Consider the following 21,820-nt stretch of genomic DNA (forward strand, 5'->3'; position numbering starts at 1 on the left):
GGGGGAAAGGCAGGGGAAGTGGGAGAAGAGCAGTTCAAGTACAGGCACATGGCCTCCTGGCAGCTTGGAAAGCAGCTCACAAGGATAAATCTGGCAGGGTGGGGGAACTGAGGCCCCCATAGGGAGGGAGTTGGGAAGAGCTGGGGCTGCTGCCCAGCTAGACAGTGCATAGGCATTGGGGCCTGGAGCTGCAATGTGCAGCTGCAGGACCCCAGTGGGGAGAGGGATGGGGCCATGGGTGGCTTATCTGGGGGACAGCTCCTTGCTACTGCACATGGTCCCGAGGGGCAGGGGGGAACCAGTATCCCCCAGATCTGTGCATGGGGCAGGTGCAGGCTGCCCACTGTGAGCTCAGGCTCCCCGCCACGCTGCCTTTCCCCCCCATGGCCTCTGCAGTCTAGCGGATGGGACCTAGCATGCCAGGGCAAAGAGAGGCTCGGTGGGGAACCTTGTTGCGGTCGCTGAGAGCCCTACACTACCCTGCCAACACATCCCCTGCCTGGCCGGCAGCAGCAAGAGGCACAACCCTGAGCCATCATTCTCACTGCTCCAAGGCAGGTAGGGGACGCAATGCCAGGGCAGTGCGGGGCTCGCAGTCCCCCACTCACTGCCATGCTCAAGCTGCCGGGGGGGGGGGGTGCAGCCCAACTCACCACCGCCAGCCGCGCTCAAGCCAATCCCACCGAGGCTTGCCACCACCATGACATCAGCCTATTCTAAAGACTCTGCATAGCCCGCACCCATCCCTCATGTTTGTAAAAACTTATATAGCCCACGCACTATATGCGCGAAAATACATTACTTAGAATTTATTTTAGTGTAGTGACTGAGTCACTGGTAGGCTTCCAAATTGCTTTAAAATTTTAAATATATCAATAAAACATTGTGTTCAATTGATACCGGTATATAATGGCCTTTCATTTTAATCACAGATTTTAGGGTTTTTAATCAGAGAATCTGCAATTTTTTTTAATCACAGAAAACCAGGATCCCTGGTTATTACTGGACTTAAATGAATAGGTACATCAAAGCCTGCAGGAGAAAAGTATCTGTACTGAAAGGTATTTACTGGTTATTATATTCCTTGCCACTGCATCTGGGCCAGAGCTCTTTCAAATGGCCTCTTGCTGCAAAATCTTGCAGTGAAGTAAAAACCTTCAGGGATGAAATTCAGCCCTGGAGCTAGTGCGTACCACACCTTCTGAAGTCAATGAGAGTGGTGCCTGCTTACTTCAAAGGTGAATTTTACCCTGTATTTATACCGGCTTGTTATGCATGAAAAAAGGCCTTGGAGGTCACAAATTCAGTACTGTAATTTCAGGCAGGATCAAACAGAGGCACAGCTGGGCTGAGTGCGCAGGTTCTGGTTTAATTACAAATAACTTTGCTAATATGCAAACATAAGAGTAGTGTTAGTGGAAAACCCCTTTCCTTTTTCTCCCTGCTAATGTTCAGTTTACATACAAACAACCTCCTTAGCCTTTTAAACGAAAATTGATTATACCATTTTCAGAGCAGACGCAGGAACTTCACTCCTTACACAGTACCAGTGTTTTGACAAAGCCGCATGAAAGGCACAGAAGATCAGACCCTGCCCACATGGGGGATACAAAAAAGTGTGGAGGCATAAGCATTAGGGGATGATCTTTCTCAACCTTAAACTGGACTCTCTTGGTTTGAAGTCACATACACAGTGTTACTGCAGCAGACTGCAGGGAAGTTTCCTTAAGCATTTTTTTACTGCAGGAAAGTTTCCTTAAGTATTTTTGTCCTCATTAATTACTGAATGGCCTTTTCAGAGCATGGATTACTCATGTTTTAAACCAGGATGGCTCTATTGTGTCAATGAGAACTAGCAGGCACTGGTTAATTGTACAGATAATTGCAGACAGAGTGTAAAAGCTACCCCAGTATGTGCACAGATCCAGAGAGGTAGGAAAATACTGCTGGAACAATAAGGTGGCTTTTTGGTGTGCTGTTTTATCACTGAGAGTCTTCATCCAATTTTTCTGAAGACAAACAAATGTGACCACTGGGACCTCTCATTACAAGCTGAAGCCTGTGGCAGTGACCATGCATTCTAATAATGCAGAGGGATGAAATGCAGCCAGGTGTCAGGTAAAGTGTCTTCCTGAAACCCTTCCACCCAATTCCCACTGAATAACAGCAGAGGTGTCCAGGTGAGTGTCTGTAATTATAGATCAGAGTTGAGAGCCATTGTGGGGATATCTAGGACACTTGACAAGTAAGAGACCAGGATGCCTCAGATCTGTGGGAACTAAAGAATAAACTCAGATTCTGAACTTTTCTACAAATCCTGCTGAGGAATAACAGTTGGTAGTTTTTTAGTCCTGGTTTTAATTATAGCCAAGTATTTAGTTTACTTTCCTCCAACAACCTTCACCCTCAACTTAAACCACTGCTTTTTATAGTGTGTATGAATGTTAACTATATTCAACAAATATACTTAAGTTGCAAACATCCCATCCCCATGACCAATTAGTTACCCGAGCTTGTTACCATGCAGATGAGGAACCGGATGTTTGATTTGCCTGGATTACTTCTATCTGTTTAGTTAAAGAAAAACAAATAAATATAGGGTAGGCCAGCTGCATCCAGAACCAAACAAGCTGCTTGAAGGGTGAAGGAGGAAAAGCCAGCACAGGATACACTCGGGCATCTAAATTAGTTCCTTGCATTGACCAGCGGACCACTAAGCTCATTAAGAGCAGGATGTCAAACATCTGGTACAGACAAGAAGCTATGTGCTGTTCTTCTGGATCTGAGTGGCTCACAGAATACTTTCTGAATCTGCAAAGGCCCTATAGGCAGCACAGCTAATTAACTTTGTGCAGTGCACCTTTGGTGCCTGTCACTTTAAGGGCTGGAATGGGTAGCCAGCAGGTAACTATTGAACGTGGCCATTTTCAAACAAAGGCAAGCCGGGTAGAGACAGCAGCGTGTTTCTTGCAGCCAAGGCAGCAGCATCACCCGGCTGAGCTGCTGCTTGCAACATCTTGGAGGGAAGGGCAGGAGCGATGAGGAAGGTTGGAGGGTCCTGGGCATGACTTGAAACTGAACCCTGCTGGGGAAGAGAGGCCTGGTGGCACTGTCTGTGGCAGGACAGGCCCCATGAAATACCAGGACCATTCACCTCCCCAGTGAAATGCAGGTAGGGGTGCCTCAATACCCCAGCCTCAACAATACTGTGGGTTAGAAGGCCAGGCACAGCTATGGCCACCTGATCCCCAAGGGGTGTAACACCCTGGTGACCCTAGAGAAGGGGCAGTCATGTGGCCCCAGAGAGGGGGCAATGGTGTGGCCAGCACAGAGTAGGGTGTGCAGCGGTGGCCTGAAGGCCTGTGCGGTTCTGGTGCTGAGTAGGGCTGAAGGGACGGTCTGAAGGGCAGCACAGGGGGCATGATGAGTAGGGCTGAAGACAGCCTGAAGGGCAGCACATGGGGCATGATGAGTAGGGCTGAAGACAGCCTGAAGGGCAGCACATGGGCCAGCCCCCACAACAGGTTGTGTGTGTTTTGTGTGAAGGGCCAGGGGAGGCGTTGGCCCCCTGTTAGAAGACTTGCCTGACCAGATGTAGATGAGGGTTGCATGAGAGGTTCAAAACGCTGCACACTGGTCAGCCATGGAGTGGAAGTAGTTAATCAGGCAAGGTTCTTTGGTTAGATGTGATATTTTTTATTAGACAAACTAAGTAGTTTGAAAAATGTTCTTAGCCAGCTTTCGGGTGCAATCCCCCTTCTTCAGGCATAGGGAGTCTCTGCTGTTCTGAAACTCCAAGGAATGAGAGAAGCTAAAAAAAGTGTAGTAGGATCTCAGTGTAAATGTAAATAGGCAGAGATAAGCAAGACAAAAGGAAAAGCAGGGGAGAGGAAAGGGTAGAGAGCAGGGGGAAAGAGGTGGGGGGAAAAAAGGTTAGAGGGAGACAACAGTGCTAAAATACAAGGTGGAAAGGAGGCTGTCTGTGAAAAAGGAAAGAGTTGGAGATCAGGAAAGCAGGAATGAGAGAAGCTAAAAAGGTGACAATGTCAGTAAAAATATAAAAGGTTAGAAATTAGAAAAATAAAAGGTAAAGCAAGGGAAGGGAGGGCGAAGAAAAACGGGGGACAAAAAAGGCCAAAGGGAAAACACTAGCTTCTCTCATTCCTGCTTTCCTGATCTCCAGCTATTCCCTTTTCCACAGATGGCCTTCTTCCACCTTGCATTTTAGCACTGTTGTCTCCCTCTGACCATTTTTTCCCTCCTTTCCCCTGCTCTCTTCCCCCTCCCCTCCCCTGTTTTACCTTTTGTCTTGTTTATCTCTACCTATTTACATTTACACTGACATCCTACCACACTTTTAGCTTCTCTCATTCCTTGGAGTTTCAGAACAGCAGAGACTCCCTATGCCTGAAGAAGGGGGATTGCACCCAAAAGCTGGCTAAAAACTTTTTTGCAACTACTTAGTTGGTCTAATAAAAGATAACACATCTAACCAAAGAACCTTGCCTGCCAAGTTTCTACATATTCATCCACAGTAGCAGATTCCTCTAAGGATCACCACAAGTCCACATTGTGTTATGTTTACCTTGCACTTTAGTTAAGGTAGAAATATTTAACCTGGTTGAGAATCCAGCTGTAGACTGTGAATAATTTAAGCTCCCTCAGCCAACAGCAGCCAACAGCAGCCTTAAGTCACAAAGGAATTGTTCCTTCAAAGCTCCCTCAGGCTGATATAATTTGATTTAGAGGTTTTCAAGTTCTGCTATTTCTGAACAAACCATACTCTCTGTAGGCCTCTCTGAACACAAGTGAAGATGACTTTGATAGAGGAAAAATATGCCATTTGGAACATGAAAACATTTCAGTTTTTCCAGAACTTGGCAAGGAGGTCAGCATAGTTTCTTCAAGACAAGTGTAAAGATGAGTGTTAAAAGATAATATCAGACTTTTGACAAACATTAGGATCATCTCAGTTAGCCATGAGAGTTTAAGCAGTTTAACAGCTGGAGCCCTGCAAGCAACATCACCAGTGCAATGACCCTGAAAATAAGTCAGAAACTCTTTTCATCTGAACATTTCACATGAAGTGTTGTGTCAGTAGGTAGGAGATCCTGACAGACCTCTCAGAGGGTCTTTCACTCAACAAGGAGAGCTGGATTGCACCTCTGAAAGAGCCACCCAGATACCATGTGAAGAATTGCTGCAGTACAAAAAGAAAATCCCCACGAATTGCACACCATTAGTTATGACATGCCATCCTTCCCTGGAAAATCCGTAAAATCCTCAAACAAACAACTGCAACCCATACAAGACGACGACCCAGTTCTTAAGAGATCTTTCCAGAACCACTTACCTCTGCCAGCCTGTCCCAGCGACTCCCATGTGGCACATGGCTCAGCCACCACTTCTCCTTGCCCATGCTGACTTGGCCAGAGCCATCGCATTCTCAGCGGCACGCAGGGAAGCAGCATTTGGGATGGCTTTACTGCATGCCACTCAGGATGGGACAGGCCTGACCAGGCCAGCACCAGCAAGAAGTGGTGGCTGAGCCAGCTGAACCACACGCAGCTTCCCCACAACTGCTCAGAACAGACCGGGCTGGGCCCAGCTGGGCTGGCACCAGAGAGGTAAAGCTGTGGCTGAGTCTGTGCCGAGCAGCACACAAGGAAGTGACACGCAGCTTAGCCGACATGTCTCTTTGCCAGTGCCGACTCAGCTGGGCCCATCCCGTCCTGAGTGGCATACAGCAAAGCTGGCCCAGCTGCTGCTTCCCTGCATGCTGCTTGGCATGCAGCAGGTCCAGCCAAGTCGGCACTGGCAAGAAGAAGTGGGGGCTGAGCCATGTGCCACTTGGGACTGGATGGGCCAGCTGTTCCCAGAACCCCAGAGGCTCCTGCCATGCCTTGGGGGACTCCACCCCACTTGCACTGTGCCCAGTGGGCACAGGGGCTGAGCTGGAAGCCCCCCCAAGCCTGGTGTCCTGCCCTCACCAGGCAGCACCCTCTCGCGGGCAGGCCAGTTGCGCCCCATCCCATGCAGCTGTGTGGGCCAGGCTCCACCTTGGGTGCCACTGAGGGCCCAGCTGCGGCCTGAGTCTGCGGAGCTCTGGGGCAGCCTCCGCTTCCCTCCCAGCCCTGCCTGTCCTCAAGCTGCCACCTTCCCCAGGGCCAACCTACCCGCAGTGCTTCTCCCTGCGCCTGCCTCTCGCCCTCTAAGTTTTATTTATTGTCACCAGGCTTAGAACTTTTAGAAAACCTGATATTTACCACAAAAAGAAATGTTTATAATTAACTATATTAATAATGCAGTGCATTCTGCCATATACCTACCCCCCCCCAGTTTTGCTTTTTTTTGGCACGCCAGCGCTCCAGTACAAGGTAGACATTGTGGTTTTTTTGGCACTGGCCAAAAAACGTTGCCTATCCCTGACAGACCATGTGACAGGGTGTAACTTTCAGTTCCAAGGCCACACCACCCCCTCCCAAAAGGAGTACCCTTCTAGGGGCAAGGGGAGGGACTTCTGGTGGCAAAGGGCAGGGAGGGGTTAGGAGGCAGGACTTCTGGACACAAGATGGCAACCAGGGGGCGGGGCAACTGTCAAGTGGCAGAGCTACCCATGCAGCCCTTGACAGCTCACCAAAATTCATGAAGCAGCTCTCCAGCCAAAATAATTGCCCGCCCCTGGTCTAGGCACCTCAGAGAATCAGGCCTTTACATCTCAGTTCTGTTCCCACTGAAATCAAGGCAAACCTTCCACTGCCTCAAATGGTGCAGAACTGACTTCTGCTTACCAAGTGGGACTCCCTACAAACAAAACTATAGCACCTTGTGGGGAGGGAGAGGGTGGCAATGCATGTACTCACCCAGAGACTGTAGGAAGAGAAGTTGGAGTTGCTGTCTGAATTTTCTCTTTCTCTTGCTGTTTCAGAAAGGATTTGGCTTCTTTTGAGGCAGCATCTACTTCTTTAGTCACTCTGTTGTAGGGGACAAGAGAGAGAGTGCCACCTGTTAAAGGAGATGTATGGATGGAGTGATAATCAAAGACCTAGCAGGGGAGCACAGAAAATACTTGGCACTTGCAGGCAATGTTCACTGTACTAATTCCCCTTCCATCAACTATTCTGTGCTGAATGGCTATGTGGATTCCATTCCGATTACAAACCTTCCAAATCCATTTCATAAAGAAAAAGATACAGTTAAAGGGATTTATACAACAAATAGAAATGTTTATACATTTAAGCAGACCTGTGCTACTTGAAGTCACTGAGCACCCCAGCTACTAATGAGGTTATCCTGCTTACTCAAGCTAGAAATCTCAGTCCTTAAAAAAGTAAACCCTAAAGCAGGGCTGGGCAAAAGTGGCCCAAGGGCCAGATCTGGCCTGCAGTGGATCCCTTAGGTCTGCCTGGCCCTGTGGTACATGCAACAGGTCCCACCGCCCCCAGGCATGCAGTTGGGCTGGGGCAGTGAGGCAGCCAGACCTTGTTTCCTGGCAGCCCCAGCAGTGCCTACTTCTGGCTGTTGCTTTTGTATCCCGCCCCACTGCCCAGGAGCAGTGGGAAGTGCTGGACCCATGTGGACAGGGCACACAGCTGGGCAGCTGGAATGGGGCTGTGGGGGGCTGGGGAGTCGGGGCTGGGCGAACCATGATCTGCTGCCTGCACATTCCTGCGATGGCTGCTCATTCTGCAGGCAGAGACATGAGGGGAACAGATAATAACTCTGCCCTGGGCCTAGCATAGGGCCCTGGGCCTATACTGTCACTGGCCCAAAATCTCAGTACTGGCTTCAACCCCCAACTTGTCCCGCTCCCAGAGGCAGCTCCCTACCCACAGCCCCATCCAGTCCTCCTAGGCACGAGCCCTGCCCATGCAGGTCCCAGCTCATCTCCACGGAGACCCCAAGATCTCTGGGCAGTGACAGCACAAGGATGGAGCATAGCCGCAACCTGCTTCCTGCATGCCCCTGCCTGTGGAATTGGCACCTATCGCAGGGGCGTGAGGAGAGTGGATCGTGGCTCTACACCTAGCCCTGTACTGTCATCAACGTGATCCCAATCCCAGCCCCAGCCCTGGCCACATCCCAGATTCTGCTCCCTCCCACCCACCCACAACTCTAGCCCAGCTGCCCGGCTGCATGCAGAAGCCTCTTAGGATGTTTTGGTGAGATGCTGTGGGGGGGATGGGGCAGGAGGTGCTGACCCAGTCCTGACAGCTCACTAAAACTCCTTAAGTGGCCCTCCAGCCAAACTAATTGCCATCCCCTTGCCCTAAAGCCTAGCCATGTCCACAAACTGATATACCCAGAGAACAGCTGCCTGCTCCAAATGACATATGCAGCCAAGCTATGCTTATCTTTGCCATGTCTGGCCACAGACAAGAAAGAGGAGCATTCAATTCCTACTTACATGTCTTCACTATCACTGACTCCTTTGCCTGCATCTGCATACTTGAAAAGTTGGAAGAATCATTTTCAGGTTGATGCAAATGTTAGTACTACTCAAAAGTAAACTTTAAAAATCCTAGGGCCTGCTTCCCTGTAAGAATTCAGACCCACAACCACTGACTTCTTAGCCCTCATAGCTCTGCTATGCCAACACACAGCAATAGCAGAGGAGCTGGATTTCACTCTTTGTAGTCTGCAGTTGTTAGCTAAATTCCAACCACTTACATTAGATCACACTGATGGAAAGCTAAGGTACATGTGACAGGGGGCAGAATCTGGCCTGTAGAAACATTTATTACAGCTGACATACAAGAGGAAACTGAGCTGGACTCTCAGATCCTTAGTTTGCAAGGCTGACAATGAGAAAAATACTTTCTACTTGCTAATAAAACACCGAGACAAAATTAGGGGTGCACCGATAAAGATTTTTTTGACCGATGCCGTTGGCTAATTATTAACCAGCTATAAACTGGCTGATATCTATCTGATAGCCGACATGCAGGCCTGCAGCTTGGAAAGCAGCATCTAGTGGTAAGCCGGGGGGGGCGGCGGGCAGATCGAGGCTTCCATGGTGAGGAAGGGAATGGGGCTGGGGCAGAGGTAGACACTGCCCAGCTACGGTGGGGTGGGGTGTGGGACAAAACCAAAAGGTGGCTTGTCTGCAGGTGGGGGGAGGGGGAGCAGGGGAACTCCCCACCGCTGTGCACATCCCCAGGAGAGGCATAGGGGGCATGTGCCCCCCAGATGTGTGTGGGAGGTGACAGCAAGCTATGAGCTTGGGGCAGGGGCTATGCCAGCCTCTTCCCAGCAAGGGGGCTGGGCTGAGCTGGGGCTGTGCTCAGGAGGGCAGGGGTAGGTTGGGCACCAGTGCTGAGAGAGGTGGCTATGGAGTGGCCATATCCCACCCCATAGCCCTCGCTACCAGCACTGTCTTTTCTGCCCCGCCCCACCTCAAGCACTGCCCCAGCCCAGCTACCCTGCTGGGAAAAGGCCGACACAGCCCCTGGCACCAAGTGGGCAGCCCACCCTTGCCCCACACACAAATCTGGGGGGCATATGGTGTGGCAGGCTCGTAAGGGTTGCTCCTACAATGATCCACCCACCTCACTGCTCCCGACCACCTTCCAGGCTCCAAGTGCCTCACACCTGACGAACCCCTCTCCTGGAGTACACCCACTAGCCTGGGGCTAACGCAACTACCACCCAGCATCTGGACTGATCCCGGCCCTGTGCCCCCTGGGAAACACAGGCCTAGTAGTCCTTAAGGGTACTTGACCCACTGCAAGAACTTGGGATGCTTCCCTTAGTCTGAAGCACAAATAGTGGTCTCCCTTAGTCAGCTGAACGAAAGGGATCCCAAGGCATAATCTAGCCCCTCTCCCATTAAGTCTCCCACGCTAGGTACAAAGGAGAACTTTATTGGTTACAAGGAGTAGGGTTGGAATAGGGTACAGCAATATCAGAGAAAACCCATAGAGCAAACAGGATGGCTGGGTAGCCTTTGATCGCGCATCTGAGTTACTGCAAGCTATACATCTAGTGAGATCTCAGGTAGCTTACTCATAAGTATCACCCAGAGGCACGTGGAGATTCCCACTGGAGGCAGGCAGTTCACTGATCTTGTGTTTCCAGAGAGAAAGCAAGTTTCAGATGGTCCAGCTTCTAAGTTTTTCATCATGGCTACCACCCCTCCTCCTGGACAGTCCTTAACCTCATTTACCTGGTCCAGTGGAGGTCCATACCTGTTGGCTGCCAGCCAACCAATTTGAAATGCATCACTGGTTGCCAGGTAGACTGGCAGAGTCCTTAGCCCCCTCCCAGTCAGACTGGCATTGCTTAGAACAATAGGAAGCTTAAGCCCCCACCCAAGTATGTGATGCCAGTCATGTAGGCAGAGGGAGCAGGTTTCCCCCCTCCCACAGGAATGTATCCAATTAAGGTTACAACTCAGGGTTACATGAAGGGATGGGGCAGCGAAGTCTGCCCTTTGCAGTGACCATGTTAACCAAATTGTCACATAGCAGAGTTTTCTAGGAGAGAAAGAGCTGGCATTCTGCCACACATGCCCCCATGCATCCTCCAGGGGTGCAAACAGGACGCAGTGCCCCCCTTCCCGACCCCCCTGCGCCCCCTGGATGAACCACCCACGGCTCTATCCCATGCCTCATTCCACCCTGTCTGGGCAGCACCTGCCCCTGTCCCACTCTCTCCCTCACTGTGTGGGCCTCAATCTGCCCACCCTGTGCCCTGTTCCCCCCTACAGATTTACCGGCCAAATGCTGTTCTGTATACTGCCTGGCTGCACTCCTGGCTGCATGCATGCTGCAGCTGTGCTCATACACATGGCATTTATCAGTGACATAACTGACTATACCAGCCAAAAGAAACCGATTGCCAATAATGTAAATTTTCACTCCATTGGTGCCGATCCTATATCCATTAGTGCACCTCTAGACAAAATAGGTACAGGATCCCTCATTACCACTGACTGAGTCATTGTGCTGAGTACAACCACACCAAGTCCAAGAGAAAGCAAAGAGGTAGTGGAGAGGAAGAAGGAGGGAAGCATACAGATTTTTAAGATTCTCTCTGAAAGGCACACAGTGGAAAAAGAATGATCAAAGAAAACTAAAGTTAAATGCCTCTTCTTCAGCCGTGCGCTTTAAATTCATAACATGAGATTATCTCTATTTTCATTTCAGTTTAATCGCTTGTCTTTCAAAGCAGTGGCTGCCATGCAGAGTGAAGTCAATTTCAAGCTACGTATATTTGAAAGTGCTTGCTGATTAGATTGAAGAGGGAAAAATATTTTGGAAGGAACACCAGCTTTGACACTAGCATTACTATGCCAAACATCCAGAACATGCAGGCCAATGTGGCCCTCAGAAACAATGCTCATACCATGCAGTAATTATATACCAACAGTTATTGTACCTTCATAAATTTCATTAGAATAAACTTGTTGCCTTTCTGCAGCAATTAGCTGGAATTCCCTGAGGAGCCCCACCAGCAGCAAATGTCAGGCACAGATCAATACAGGGGCAGGCAATTATTTTGGGTGGAGGGCCACTTACCCAGTTTTGGCAAGCTGTCGAGGGCCAAATCGGTAGCCCTGCCCCTTGACAGGTGCCCCACCCCCTGGTTACCATCTTGGGACCAATGTCCCAGGGCAAGCACCAGTGGTGTCCAAAGCAGGGCACAGGATGGCAGGGGTCTGTAAAGCTGGACTGCACTGCACCAGCAGGGAGAGGGGGGAGCTGCCCAGCTCCAGAGCCCCTGCCAGCTGGGACCCCATACCCCTGCCACCCTGCTCTGAGCCCCACCAGTGCTGGTCCCAGGGCAATAGCGTGGGCCCCGTGTTCCTGCTGGCTTCCGCACCTGCTCACTCCCAGTGCCCCCCAGCTCCACAGTATAAGCAGGGGGCAGCGCACAGCCCCAACCCCCTACTCACTGGCAGAGGAAGAGCTGGTGTTGAGTGTGGGGAAAAGTGGCCCCACACCTGCCTCATGGCCAGTGCTCCCTGCTGCAGCTGGTCACAGCCCACGCGGGGCTGTCCTGAGCAGGCACAGGCAGCCCCACAGGGGCTACAAGTGGCTACAGCGTGGGGCGCCGGCCATGGGGTGGGCAAGGGGCCGGTTTTCCCTGCACTCAGAACCAGCTTGTAACCCACCCCCGCTGCCAGCCTGGGCCCCGCGCAGGCTCTGGGCTGCCCAGCGCGCAAGCTCCGAGCGGGCAGCAGCAGCAAACACCACCAGGTGCGGCAAAGCGGGGGGCCGCAGCCACGACTAGCAAGCCCAGAGCCAGCGCAGGGCTGGGTTACAAGCTGGTGCTGAGCACAGGGAAAAGTGGCCCCTCTCCTGCCCCATGCCCGGCACTCCCTGCTGCAGCCACTCACAGCCCATGTGGGGCAGCCTGTGCCTGCTCTGGACAGCCCCATGCAGGCTGCAAGAGGCTGCAGCAGGGAGCACAGGCCACAAGGCACCCTCCCCCCTTACCTGAGGCTCCTGCACCGGGGCAGCCACCTGGTCCTGCTGTTGCGGGAGCCCTCTGGGCTTCCCCTGGGACCTACTGCCCTTGTCTCCTATCATTTTTGACAGGAACCAAGGACAGATAATTCTTAAATTTTCTAAATATTTTAGGGGCCCCACAGGCTACATAGAATGGCCTTGCCATATTTTGCCCACCCCTAAATTAATACCACCATCACAGGCTCCATTTTTAAACATATGGACATTAACAACAGTTGAATTTCCTGTCTCAGCTGAGAAGCAGAATAGGTCTCAGCATATTTTGTGCAAGGACCATGGCCCACGGAGATGTTCTTGCTAATATGACCTACACACACACACTTTCACCTAGTTCTGAGATTCACCCACAACATGGAAAAAAAAAAAAAACAACAGCAGTGCAGACAGCCATGAGAAACATCAGCATCAAAGTGCAAAAAATTTGAGCGAGACAGCATGGTAATGAAGCATGGAAGTAAAGACTTGTGTGCTGTCCCTCACCTTCAAGTTCGGCCAAGTAGCCTTACACCAGGGGTTCACATGGAGGGGTGCGAGAGCCACCCTGGCTCCGCTCTTTATCACCATGTGCAGTTCCTGGAATTGGCTGGTGCTGTATGCCACAGGGAGGCAGCAACTGCATATGGGTTATGAGCACCCCAAGGGCCTGCTGACATTGCTGGCAGAAGTTGAGAGCCATGGGGGGGATGGGGAGTCCCCACACCACTTCACCCTCACACCCTGCCTACCCGAGCTCCGCATTCCCACTGCCCCACTGAGCGCAGACCCTGGGCTCTGCCAGATTCCTGCTAGCCCCCACCCTATGTTGCTGTCCACCTGCAGCTTCCCCCAACCCACTTCCCTACCTGCTGCAGGGACATGAGGAGGAGCTGCTGGAGACTGGGGAAGCTGAGCAGGTCCCTCAGCAACTGCAGCAGTAGCCCTGCCTAGAAGCTGTGGTTGCTGGCCAGGGCCCTCGCCTGTACAAGAGTGGGGATGAAGCACATGGGCTGGGTGAGGTACAGTTAATTGGAGGGCACCCACAGCTGGATGAAACTGCCTGGTGGGACAGGTCCAGCCTGCAGGCTGTAGTTTGCTTGCCCCTGATCTAGAGACAAACCCCAGGAATCCTGGCTCCCCCTTGCTTGCTCTAACCCAGATACAATGTTGCCTCAATTATTAGAAAAAAATCCTCTAAGAAAATGACAAAGTAAAGATCCCCATGAAAAATACACAAGTAAACAATAAAAAAGCAGCAATGACTATGTATTAAGACTCCTGACAGTTGTAAGTCAAAAATCCTTGAAAGCAAAAAAAGGCAAGACTTGTCCCTGGAAAGGTCAGCAAAGAGATAGATAACATCACTTTCACACCCTAACACTCCTAGGGCTCAGCAGAGCTGTAGCCAAGTCTCTTCAGCCTGATAGCAGGATTAGTGGTAAAGAGGCCTCTTCGCTCTTCAGAGGCAGGAGACAGACTGCTGGCGAGAGATTACCAGTGCTTAATGGTTGCTTCTCGTGTTGTCTCAACAGCACTGGTGGAAGGATGCTGAACTGAAGCGCTTTGTATGCAATTATTTTCTGTTCCCCTTGGCCTATCAACAGCTGCTTGGAATTCATTTTTTTTTAAGGTCATTAACCATCACAAAGCAAAAATGCAGCTGCAGCATGCAACCTGTTTCACCAACACTGCACAGCTGGGAACAAAGGGATCAGAAAACTAATTAAAATTGATCTTTTAAGAGGATTCCATCACAAAAAATACTGATTGTTTCATAAAATGAAATAAATACAGCTTGCTCTAGCTGGTGTTGAGCCAATGCTAGCAGTGACTTTGCATCATTCCAATGACTGACAAATGAGAGACTATTAAAACAGGTACTAGCTCAGAACATGGACATTTTCACTCTTCCTCAGATCCCAGGCCAGGAAAAAGAAACAACGGGTCAACACTATTACAGGAGACAATAACTCACTGTCCACAAACCTAAACACTACCTGTTCTGCACTGACCAGAGCTGGGAGCTGCTAATCCAGCTGGAAGAAATCACAGTTATTACTAAGGAAAATTATAAGACCTTTCACTTTTAAATACTTGATAAGTAACGATTTGCCTGGCTGTTTACTGGGATCCTATTCACAAGTTCTAATCCAGGAATAAACAAGAAAATAAATATGTTGTCAGCAATAATATAAGTACAGTTAGTGTCACGCCCACTTCCACACCCTGTAATTCACAACACAAAACTGCTGTCTCTCCTCATTTCCTTCTAAAGATTTAATAGCAGAGTGTTTTAAATGAAATCTTGTTATATAAAGAGACTTGCACAAAATATTATGCAGAACATTTTATGGTAGGTAGGGAAGGGACCTGAGTAGATCATCTAGTCCAACCCCCTGCCATGGCAGGAAAGAGTACTGGGGTCAAACAACCCTGGCAAGGTGTTCATCTAGCCTCCTCTTAAAGACCCCCAGGGTAGGAGCCAGCACCACTTCGCTTTGAAGTTGATTCCAGATCCTAGCTACCCTGATCGTGAAGTAGCACCTCCTGATGTCTAATCTGAGTCTACCCTCTGCCAGCTTGTGACCGTTATTTCTTGTCACTCCTGGCAGTGCTCGAGGGAAGAACAGGGACTCCCCCAATGCCTGGTGGTCCCCCCTGACTAGTTTGTAAATGGCCACTAGATCCCCCCTCAGCCTTCTCTTGTGGAGGCTGAACAGGTTCAGGTCCCGTAGCTTCTCCTCATAGGGCCTGTCCTGCTGCCCCCGATCATGCAGGTATCCCTCCTCTGGATCCTCTCCATGTTGTCTACATCCCTCCTGAAGTGCGGCGCCCAGAACTGGACGCAGTACCCCAACTGCGGCCTGACCAGTGTTGTAGAGGTGGAGGATCGCCTCCTTGGACCTGCTTGAGATGCATCTGTGGATGCATGACAAAGTGTGGTTGGCCTTCCTGACCATGTCCCCACACTGTTGGCCCATGTTCATCTTGGCATCAATAATGACTCCAAGATCCTTTTCTGCCTCTGCACTGCCCAGAAGGGAGGTCCCCAACCTGTAGGTATGGTGCTGGTTCTTTCTCCCCGGGTGCATCACCTTGCACTTGTCAGGGTTGAAACCTGTCCTGTTCTCATCCGCCCACCCCTGTAACCTGTCTAGGTCCAATTGTAGCCTATTCCTTCCTTCTAGCATGCCCACTTCTCCCCACATCTAATATTAATTAATATTATTTGCATTTTGTTAGTTTCTGGGAGCCCTGGACACTGGTGCTAGGCACTGCATAATCACAAAAGAGAAAGTTTGTGAACTTCTTCGAGCATGTAATATTTAAGTACTTAACTAACACCAAGTGGATCCAACTTTTGTTATTCCCTCTAGCTCAAAGGGCACTAAGTAAAAACTAAGCTACATTTGTCTAACAAATGAAATTAATTTATTTCATGATTGCCAAGAGAACAAACTGATGAAGTTCTAAATACAGGGCTTGAAACACTGTGAGGAAAACTACCAGCCATATGTGAGAATTTTCTGATACAGCTTTCCAAAAATTAGAAATTTTCATTTATAGATCTCACAGCAGTTTAGAAAACAAGCTAATGCTATTATCTCTGTTTTATGCATAGGAAAAACAAATGCAATAAGATAGGTAGTGACTTGCCCAAAAACCATAGGACAGAAAAGTGGCAAGAGCTAGGAGTAGGACCCAGTTTTCCCAGAGTAGTACTCCATCTAGGAAACCAGACTGCCTCAAGCTACTAATCAGCGGATAGACAGAAATGATTGCTTTTTAACATATTACTTCCTACTCTTGCGACACACAGACAGACCTGTGTTTTGTTTTAGTTTAATGCTAGTTACACACAGGTAGGCCTAGCCTACATACAGATTTTGTGTTAGTGTAGGCAAAGCAGTTGGGGTGCAATGTTTTTCCTGCACACTACTATATTGATACTACCCCTAACACACAGGCAGTTACATGGGTATAAATGTACTGACAGCAGCAGGTCTTAATCCCCTGTGTCTATACCATGGGCCTGCTGTTAGCTTTAGATCAACATAGGTAAAGTGCTGTAAGCTGCATCTGGTGACAAAGGCCTTAAAGGTAAACATTTACACTGAGCAGAAAGCAGGGTGTTGCCTTAGAAACTAACTGATTCAGAGGCAGAGCTTTCATAGGCAACAGCCTACTTTGATAGATGCTATGAATGGAAAGTTACACTGAGTGTCTTATCAGGCAGCTATATAGCAGAGAGAGACCCATGTGGGCTATGTCCATCAATGGGCATTTCACATGGCAAGCAGACATGAACTGGGCAAATTTAAAATACTTTTAAGTGCCATAAGGGGATGTTTACACAGGTATTTACTCAGGACTGCAACTTTCTTGAAACACTAGTAGTTTAGGAGGAAAGGCCAATAGAGTTTAATTTTACTATTGTTTTTTATAGTGCCAAAGGTGCTTTGACAAATAGTTAACGTTGTATTAAACACTGATATTCTGTATAATATTTAGTGACAGAGTGGAGCTAACGCATCAGCTCCTTTCTAAAAGTGCTGATTCTAATTTATACCTCAGCTGTAAGAGAACGGTCTTTTGTGTTCTCAGGCTGGGGCTTCAGAGAGATTCTGAGTTCCGATCACAACTACAGGCAACACAGTGTAGCATAGTGTAGGATGGTGGTTTTCAAACGGCTCCATGGAACCCTGGGTTTGCAGAAAGTCATCAGCAGGGATCTGAGTTTCCAATTCGCCATAGAAAATGTGGTAAACCCTGGATTTTCTCCTTCAAAAGAGAAAAAATGTGGGAAACAGTGGGTTTCCCCTCGTAGGCTGGAAGAGTTCCAGCCTGCAAGGGGCTCAGGGGAGTGGGAGGACAGTGGTCAGGCAGAGGCATCCAGCCTGCAAGGGGCTCGGGGGAGTGGGAGGACGGTGGTCAGGCAGGGGCACCATGCGCATGTGTGCAAATACACATGCACACTGCCACTAGGCAACCTGAGGGAGCTGCTCTCCAGGCAAGTCTGGGGAAGGGGGAGAGGACTGAGGCCCCCATATTGAGAAAGGGAGGGAGTTGGGCAGGCCTGGGGCTGCTTCCCAGCTGGGACAGTGCTTCCAAATTGCTTTAAAATTGTAACTGTATCTCAGTGAAACGTTGTATTCAACTAATACCTAGATATATAGTGGTGTTTTGTTCTAATCATGGAAAAATGCAGATTTGGGGGTTTTTTAAAATCAGAGAATTTGTGATTCTCTTCCCCCTGCCCAGCCCTTTAAAATCAGAGATTTTTGCCATTTTTAAACTGGGAAAACCATGATCCCTGGTCACAAGCTGGCAGAGCTGTACAAAGCTCCAGAATGGAGCAAACGGCATGGTATATCCTTAGGTGCACCAGCAATGCTGCATACTGTCAGGAGGAAGAAGGACAAAGAATCATCTCTAGGGCACCAGGAAGGAGATATTATTAAGGCCAGAAGATCACGCATGGTCAAAGCTACGTCAAGGAAGTTTGGAGAGCACTGCTCCACACTCTATTACTGTTATAAACAGCCCTCGTATAATGTTCCCAACACAGCTCAACACAACTATATTTGCAACATGGGTCAATTCACATTTTTCAAACCAGTTAGTGACAACGGAAGAGGGGTGGCCAAGGAATGTGCCAACATTCTACCATACTAGCAACACAGATCCTTAACTGCAGCAGCAGAAACCCTCCTGCCTCCTCTGAATTTTTGTGCACAGAAGACAAGGCTGGCTGATCTGGAAAAGGCCAAATTTCTTGCCTATCAACATCTTGGAACAGGCAGTCCTCACTTACAGAGCCTGCTCCAGTTTAGCCTTCACAAACCATTATAAAATTTTCCACCTGAATTAATTTTAATTTACACTGGGGAATTGTGGATGGGGAAAAGGAGGCTAATTACCTTTTCTTTTTCTCTCAGTATTCCCAGTTTGAGCCTGCCCTCATTTCATAGCCTTTCAGCTTTCTGTAACCATTGCATGTGAAGAGCAGACACAGTTTTGGTTTTTTTAAGACTTTTTGCAATTTACTTTACGCTTCTTTTGGCTAAAAAGAAGCAAAACAGTTTCCCTTTTGTTTCCATCAGCTCACTGTGCATCTCACTTGCTTGAACCCAGAGTTAGAGGCCCTTTCTGAAAGTTACAGGGCTCTATCCTGTCAGGTCTTGAGTACATGATACAAGCCAAATAAAGTAGTGTAGTGGGTATCATTTTATACTAGTTCTGCTAGTGTAAAGAGACCAAAGACCAATGCAATAGGCCCTAAAGGCTCCCTAAGCACAGGGAGAGCATCCGACTGTTGCAGAGTAGTCCAGGACACTTGTGCACAGTGCTCTACACAGCTCCTGCATTCCTAAGGAGAGAAAGGGCATGGCTTGGGTATTCCCAGTTGCCAAAGCAATTTATAGGGGCTACTGCAGTTGACCTTGAAGTTGCTTTTACTTGGGACAGAGCTGAACCAGTCCCAGCAGCCCAAGAATAGGAGTGGCATGTAGATCCTTTACCTCCCCTCTAACCAGTGTTTCCTCAAATTAGAGTGCTGCAGCACCCTGAGGTGCCCCGAGATCATTAAGGGTGCTACAGGGTACCACATTATATTTGTATTTTTTAGGTGTGTAAACACTTACAAATGTGGGTGATCAAGTACGGGGACAAGTTACGAGGGCTGTGCAAAGCTTTGAGTGGTGATTCGATTCGGAAGAGATATGGCCCAATTTGGTGGCCGAATCTCTGAATCAAATCAGGGGACCAATTAAAAAGGTCCGTATCAATTTGAAGCTCTCCGAATCTTCAGCAAAGATTCGGAGAGCTTTGATGATTTGAACAGGCCCCGCTGGCTGCAGCAGGGAGCTGCAGCCACACCAAGCTGGTAAGTACTTGTTTTGATGCAAGTAATACATGAATGGTCAAAAACAAGTACCCCCTTGTAAGCCTTTAAAAACAAAACAACCCCCACCTCAAAACCAGTCATCTTGAGGCTTGCTTTTCATCATTCCATTGTCTTCTGAACTAGGGATGTGCGAAAATGGGCCGTATTCAATTCAGATTTGGCCCAAAGTGGGGGCAGTGATTCAATTTGGTGATTCAGATCACTGTCCCCAATTTGATTTGGCCGAATCTTGATCTGAAGATTCAATGCTGATTCAGAGATTCAGTGATTCAGTCATAGACACAGCTTTAAATGTTTTTTCTACATACCTTGAAGTACCAGGCGTGACTCATGAATGCTGCGATGTTGGGATAGATGGAGCATCCCACAGGAGTGCGGGGAAACCCCCTGCCCACCCCCACGTGTTTCACAGTGAACCTGGAAGTGGACCAGAAGTACTTCTGGGTCTGCTGGGGGGCACGCAGGGCCCCCCACTGTACTCCCCCCAGCTCAGGGATTGGCCACAGGAGAGCCCTGGGTGTCCCCCTAGACCCAGGAGGCACCAGTCGCTGAGCCAGAGGGGTGCTGGGGGGCTCCCCAGTGCGCTCCCCAGCAGCCCTGGAAGTGCATCTGATCCACTTCTGTGTCTGCTGCTGAGTGCGCTGGGGAGCTCCCCATGCTCTTGTAGGACGCTCCATCTGCCCCAGCATCACAGCATTCATGAGCCCTTGCTACATAGAGGTATGTAGAAAAAACATTTAAAGCTATGTTTATGTCCGAATCTCCCCAAATCAATTCGGAGGGTTCGATTTGATTCGGAGAGATTCGGATTTGGAGATCTGACTGCCAAATCGGGCTGAATCTCCACCAGATCGAATCAGGGACCAAAGCTTCATACAGGCCTATTCCGAACAAGCAAGATCAAATTGATGAGGCAAATGAAATGTGAGGGCTATATTATTTACCCATTTTACAAGATCTCTGACTGTGTTATAAGAGATGAGCCTCTGGGTAGAATTTGCTTTTTTTCTGTTTTTTGTTTGTTTCTTTGCTTTTTGAAGGTTCAACTCCTACCAAAAACTGGTCAATTCACGAGTCACCATCAGGATCAGTGACAAATCTCACCAAGAATTTCTAGAGCACTTGGCTTCCCAGCCACTGCAAGATTCTTCTCTGCATGTTTTCTAGGGCTTTGTCCACCCTAGTTTTAAGTGTCCTAAGTTACAAGACTTCTTCCACTTCTCTTAGGACAATACTTCACAATGCAAGAAAAATTTACAGTGAGGAAGCCTCCAGATAGTCAGGCTACACAGGATCAGGGGAAAGTAGGGCTGGAAGGCACCTCATGAAGTCATCTGATCCAGCCCCCCACTCAAGCCAAAATCATCCTTAAATACCGTAAATCATCCCAAGTGTCTGTCTATCCTACTTATTAAAATTTCCAGGGAAAAAGGTTCCACAACTTTTCTACGTAGTATGTTCCAATGTTTGACCACCCTCATACTTATTCCTAATCTCCAAACTAAATTTCCTCTACTGCAGTTTGAACAATACAGAGGAAAATCAGAATACCATATGAGAAGAAAAAGAGGATGACCTCAAGGACTGCAGTAATATAAAAGGGATGAAATTTAACAGTGCAGGACACAAGGTCATTCACTTGGTTTACAGAATTTCTGCTGTAAAATGGAAATTGGAAACAACAGAAGAGGAGAGAAACTTGAAGTCACCACTGACGTGGCTGGGAAAGAGACAAAAGCAATTGTAGGATGCATCAAGTAAAGTATTTGCAGTAGAGACAGGAAAGTATTAATCCCACACAGGGCTGGGACTGGGCCTGCTTCCTGCCTCCCCCCCACCGCTTCCTCTCTGGCCCTTCAGTCCCCATTGTCATAGTGGTGCTCTACTGTCTGTCCTTGTCTTTGTAGGGCACTCTGATTGGCTGCCAAGATAGCCAGTCAGAGCGCAAATAAAGCATTATCGACAGACAGACAGACTTAGATTTTTATAATAACAATTAGCCAATTGCCCATCAAAAATGACCGGGGTGGGGACGAAGCCGCAGCTCCTGCCCCGCCCCAAAATCTGGGCCTCTTTCCCCTTCCCTCCTACTTGGGGTCCTGGTCTTCCCCCCCCACCTGGCGCAGTGGTGGGGGGAAGGAAGGAGTGGGCCTGAGCCCCATGGGGGGAGGAGGCTTGCTCTTCTCCCTCCACAGCTGCCATGTTGGGCTGAGCCAGGCTGTGTTGGGATGGCTTTTCCCCTGGCTCACTCCCCCACCGCGTTGGCCCAGGCCCAGTCATCCCCTGGCCCCATCATCACTGCTGATGCCACGGCATGCTCTTCCCCCCCCTCCCCGCCAGGCCCACTCAGGGATGGCAGGAGCAGGCTTGGGGCTGACACGGGGAGGAGGGCAGGAGTAGGCTCAGGCCCAAGCGGGGAAGGAGGCCTGCTCCTTCCCTCCATCAGCTGGTGCTGCAGCCACAT

General features: G+C 49.2%; 1 protein-coding gene across 1 annotated transcript in view; it reads right to left on the minus strand.

Moving 5' to 3' along the window:
* Positions 1-21,820, minus strand: part of CFDP1 (craniofacial development protein 1) — a 136,368-nt gene that overhangs the window by 64,308 nt on the left and 50,240 nt on the right. The window contains exon 5 of the mRNA XM_019535625.1: positions 6,864-6,974. Coding sequence (XP_019391170.1) covers positions 6,864-6,974 — 111 coding nt within the window. The remainder of the gene's footprint in view (positions 1-6,863; positions 6,975-21,820) is intronic.

This window comes from Crocodylus porosus, unplaced genomic scaffold (genome assembly GCF_001723895.1).
Source record: "Crocodylus porosus isolate Cpor-Errol unplaced genomic scaffold, CroPor_comp1, whole genome shotgun sequence".
Taxonomy (NCBI): Eukaryota; Metazoa; Chordata; order Crocodylia; family Crocodylidae; genus Crocodylus; species Crocodylus porosus.